A 3279-nucleotide genomic window follows, 5' to 3' on the forward strand; every position below is an offset into this window, starting at 1 on the left:
CACCTGATGACCCATTTTCATGACACATGTAAGGGATTTAGATTCGTTCTCAGTTTTGCATTTGTATCTGATTTGATTTGTTAATTTGACCTAAACTAGCCGGAGGTGAGGAAAGAAGTGCTTTTCTAAAGATTCAATGACATGTAAAACAAATTCATCAAACTGCCAGTGATGATGTCATGAGGGTGGAGAGCGAAAGTCAAATGTCCAGAGGGATGTATTGATGTATAGAGAGGAGGACACACCTCCACAGACCTTCATATTGATGTTCTGCTATTAATAAACTCGATTCTCTTCTCTCTCATCAGTCATCTCTGGATCTGCTTCATCATCTTTACACAGTGACATGGACAAACTCATTCATCTGATTTTACTTTCTGGTGAGTACAGCTCATGTCATTTCATAACAAAGATTGACATCCAGGGCCGGCCCAACCTCTGTTGGTGCCCTGAGCAAGATTGATAGACATTATTGATATCAATAATTAATATTGTCACTAGTGAAAATGTAATCATTGATATCAGAAATTGGCATTTTTACATGTAGTAATTCAATTGTTGATATCAAGAATATACATTTTCACTAGTAACCACACAATTATTCATATAAAAAATTATGGTTTTTACTAGTAAGAATTGCATTTCTGATATCTGAAAGAAGATTTTTAACATGTAAGAAATTAATTATTGATATCTGAGATTGAATTTGAATGGCAGTCTATTATGGCAAGCCGAATTAGCTTATAATCGTTCTCAGGATATTCATTTTTGATATCAACAATTCAATTTTGACTAGTAAAAATTATAATTCTTGATATCAAGAATAGAATTTCTACCAGTAACAATTGCTATTTTTGATATCAGTAATTACATTTTCATTAGTAAAAATGTGAATTACAATGACCTCATCACTCGCAGAAATGTGCATTCTTGATATCAAAAATTGAATTTCAACTAGTAACAAACGTAATTCTTGATATCTGTAATTGCATTTTTACTAGTTAAATATCACAATAGGCTGCCATTCAAATTCAATTTCAGATATCAGTAATTCGTTTCGTACGTGTTAAAAATCTTATTTTGAATATCAGAAATGCAATTCTAACTAGTAAAAAACATAATTTTTGATATCAAAATGTAACTCGTTGCTAGTAAAAATGCCAATTTTGATATCAAGAATTCAATTTTTACTAGTTGAAATGCTCATTCTTGATATCTGTAAATGAATTTTAACATGTTGCATTTGGTATTTCTGATATCAGGAAATATATTTCAGATATCAATAAATCTGAGAGTAATTGTAGATATCTAAAATGGCTTTCTTACTAGTAACAATCGCATTGTTGATATCAAGAATTAACATTGTCACTAGTGAAAATGTAATTACTTATATTAGAAATTGGCATTTTTACATGTAGTAATTCAGTTGTTGATATCAAGAATAGACATTGCCACTAGTAACCACACAATTGTTGATATCAAAAATTATGTTTTTTACTAGTAAGAATTACATTTCTGATATCTGAAATAAGATTTTTAACACGTAAGAAACGAATTACTGATATCTGAAATTGAATTTGAAAGGCAGACTATTGTGATATTTAACTAGTAAAAATGCAATTACAGATATCAAGAATGACGTTTTTTACTAGTTGAAATTCAATTTTTGATATCAAGAATGCACATTTCTGCGAATGATGACATCATTGATGATATAAAGAATTCACATTTTTACTAGTGAAAATGTAATTACTGATATCAAAAACAGCGATTGTTACTAGTAAAAATTGAATTGTTGATATCAAGAATTATAATTTTTACTAGTAAAAATTGAATTGTTGATATAAAAAATTAATATCCTGAGAACGATTAAAAGCTAATTCGGCTTGCCATAGTCTATTGTGTTATTTCACTAGTAAAAATACAATTACAGATATCAAGAATTCTGTCTTTTAATAGTTGAAATTAAATTTCTGATATCAAGAATACATATTTCTGCGAGTGTTTGCGTGATTGTTTATCATGAATTCACATTTTTACTAGTGAAAATGTAATTACTGATATCAAAAATAGCAATTGTTACTAGTAGAATTATAATTTTTAATAGTAAAAATTGAAATTTTGATATCAAAAATTCATATCCTGAGATAGATTAAAAGCTAATAGGGCTTGCCATACCATCTTGTGTCCCACTTAGTGATTGTCGTGTCCCTGGTTTTCCAAACATCATATGTTTTCTCTATATAAAACAACTTTGTAAATAGGATTTTTGAGTATGAGACTTTTTTCAATAAGGCATGAAATGACCTGAGACTTGACTCGGAGTCTAGCTGAAAGACTTGTGAACATCTCTGGCTCACACTAGCTGGTCTCCTTTACACATGCATGATTAACTTGTTAGTATGATGAATTATAATCGCCACATGATGATGCAAGAAGCTGTTCACATGTCACGTCTTTTTGCGCTCTCGTCTGGTGCCCCTCCGGTTATTTTGCGCCCTAACCACCTATGTCGCCCATGCCACGGGCAGGCCCTGTTTAGATCTTTAACACTACTTTTTTTAAATGACTGACTTTGTAACAATTCATTAACTGATTATCAGTGTGAAATACTGTTGAAATTTTCCCAGCAGGGCTTGTTTCCATTGCGGGTGGTTTGGAAGGTAACACATTCTTTTAATTCTTCATATGCAAAAATGATATCAAGTTGTGAATAAGGATTTTGAAATGAATTTTTAAGTCCCTATAGTTAGACAAGGGCTTAATTCTTAATTCATGAGGTTCTGATTGTTCTTTTTATGGTTAATTATGGCATGTTTGTGTTTTTAATAATCATTGTTAATGTTTTTTCTAGAGAATTTTGCATTGAAAGGAACAGCTACACAGTCATCAACACTCCTCAACTGGGTAGCTCAAAAAGCCGTAGATGGTGTAAGATATGGCTCAGTTGAAGCAGATCATTGCTCTACTACACCAGTTGTGAGTAACCCATGGTGGAGGTTGGATCTTCTGGATTATTATGAGATTGATACAGTGATCATCGCTCCTAAACCATCCTGCTGTCCTGAATTTACCACTGGAGTAGAGATTCGTATCGGAGACTCGCTGGACAACAATGGAAACAACAATCCCATGTAAAGTTATTCACTTAAACACCTTTATAGAGGTCGATTGCTTTAAACGCCTCCATTGAGATTCACTGTCTCTCTCTGTCTCTCTCTCTGTCTCTCTCTCTCTCTCTCTCTCTCTCTCTCTCTCTCTCTCTCTCTCTCTCTCTCT

The 3279-nt window shown here is 32.3% G+C and overlaps 1 protein-coding gene across 2 annotated transcripts in view; it reads left to right on the forward strand.

The window, feature by feature from the left end:
- The first annotated feature begins 284 nt into the window (after positions 1-284).
- The window catches only part of LOC130549993 (fucolectin-like), a 7495-nt gene continuing 4500 nt past the window's right edge, over positions 285-3279 (forward strand). Inside the window, exons 1-3 of one of the 2 annotated variants that reach the window (XM_057327328.1) lie at positions 285-380; positions 2634-2663; positions 2855-3134. In XM_057327328.1, coding sequence (XP_057183311.1) covers positions 347-380; positions 2634-2663; positions 2855-3134 — 344 coding nt within the window. In that variant the 5' untranslated portion in view covers positions 285-346. Of the gene's footprint in view, positions 381-2630; positions 2664-2854; positions 3135-3279 lie in introns of both variants that reach the window. The other variant, XM_057327327.1, reaches the window with a different exon arrangement.

This window comes from Triplophysa rosa, unplaced genomic scaffold (assembly GCF_024868665.1).
Source record: "Triplophysa rosa unplaced genomic scaffold, Trosa_1v2 scaffold207_ERROPOS546186, whole genome shotgun sequence".
Classification (NCBI taxonomy): domain Eukaryota; kingdom Metazoa; phylum Chordata; class Actinopteri; order Cypriniformes; family Nemacheilidae; genus Triplophysa; species Triplophysa rosa.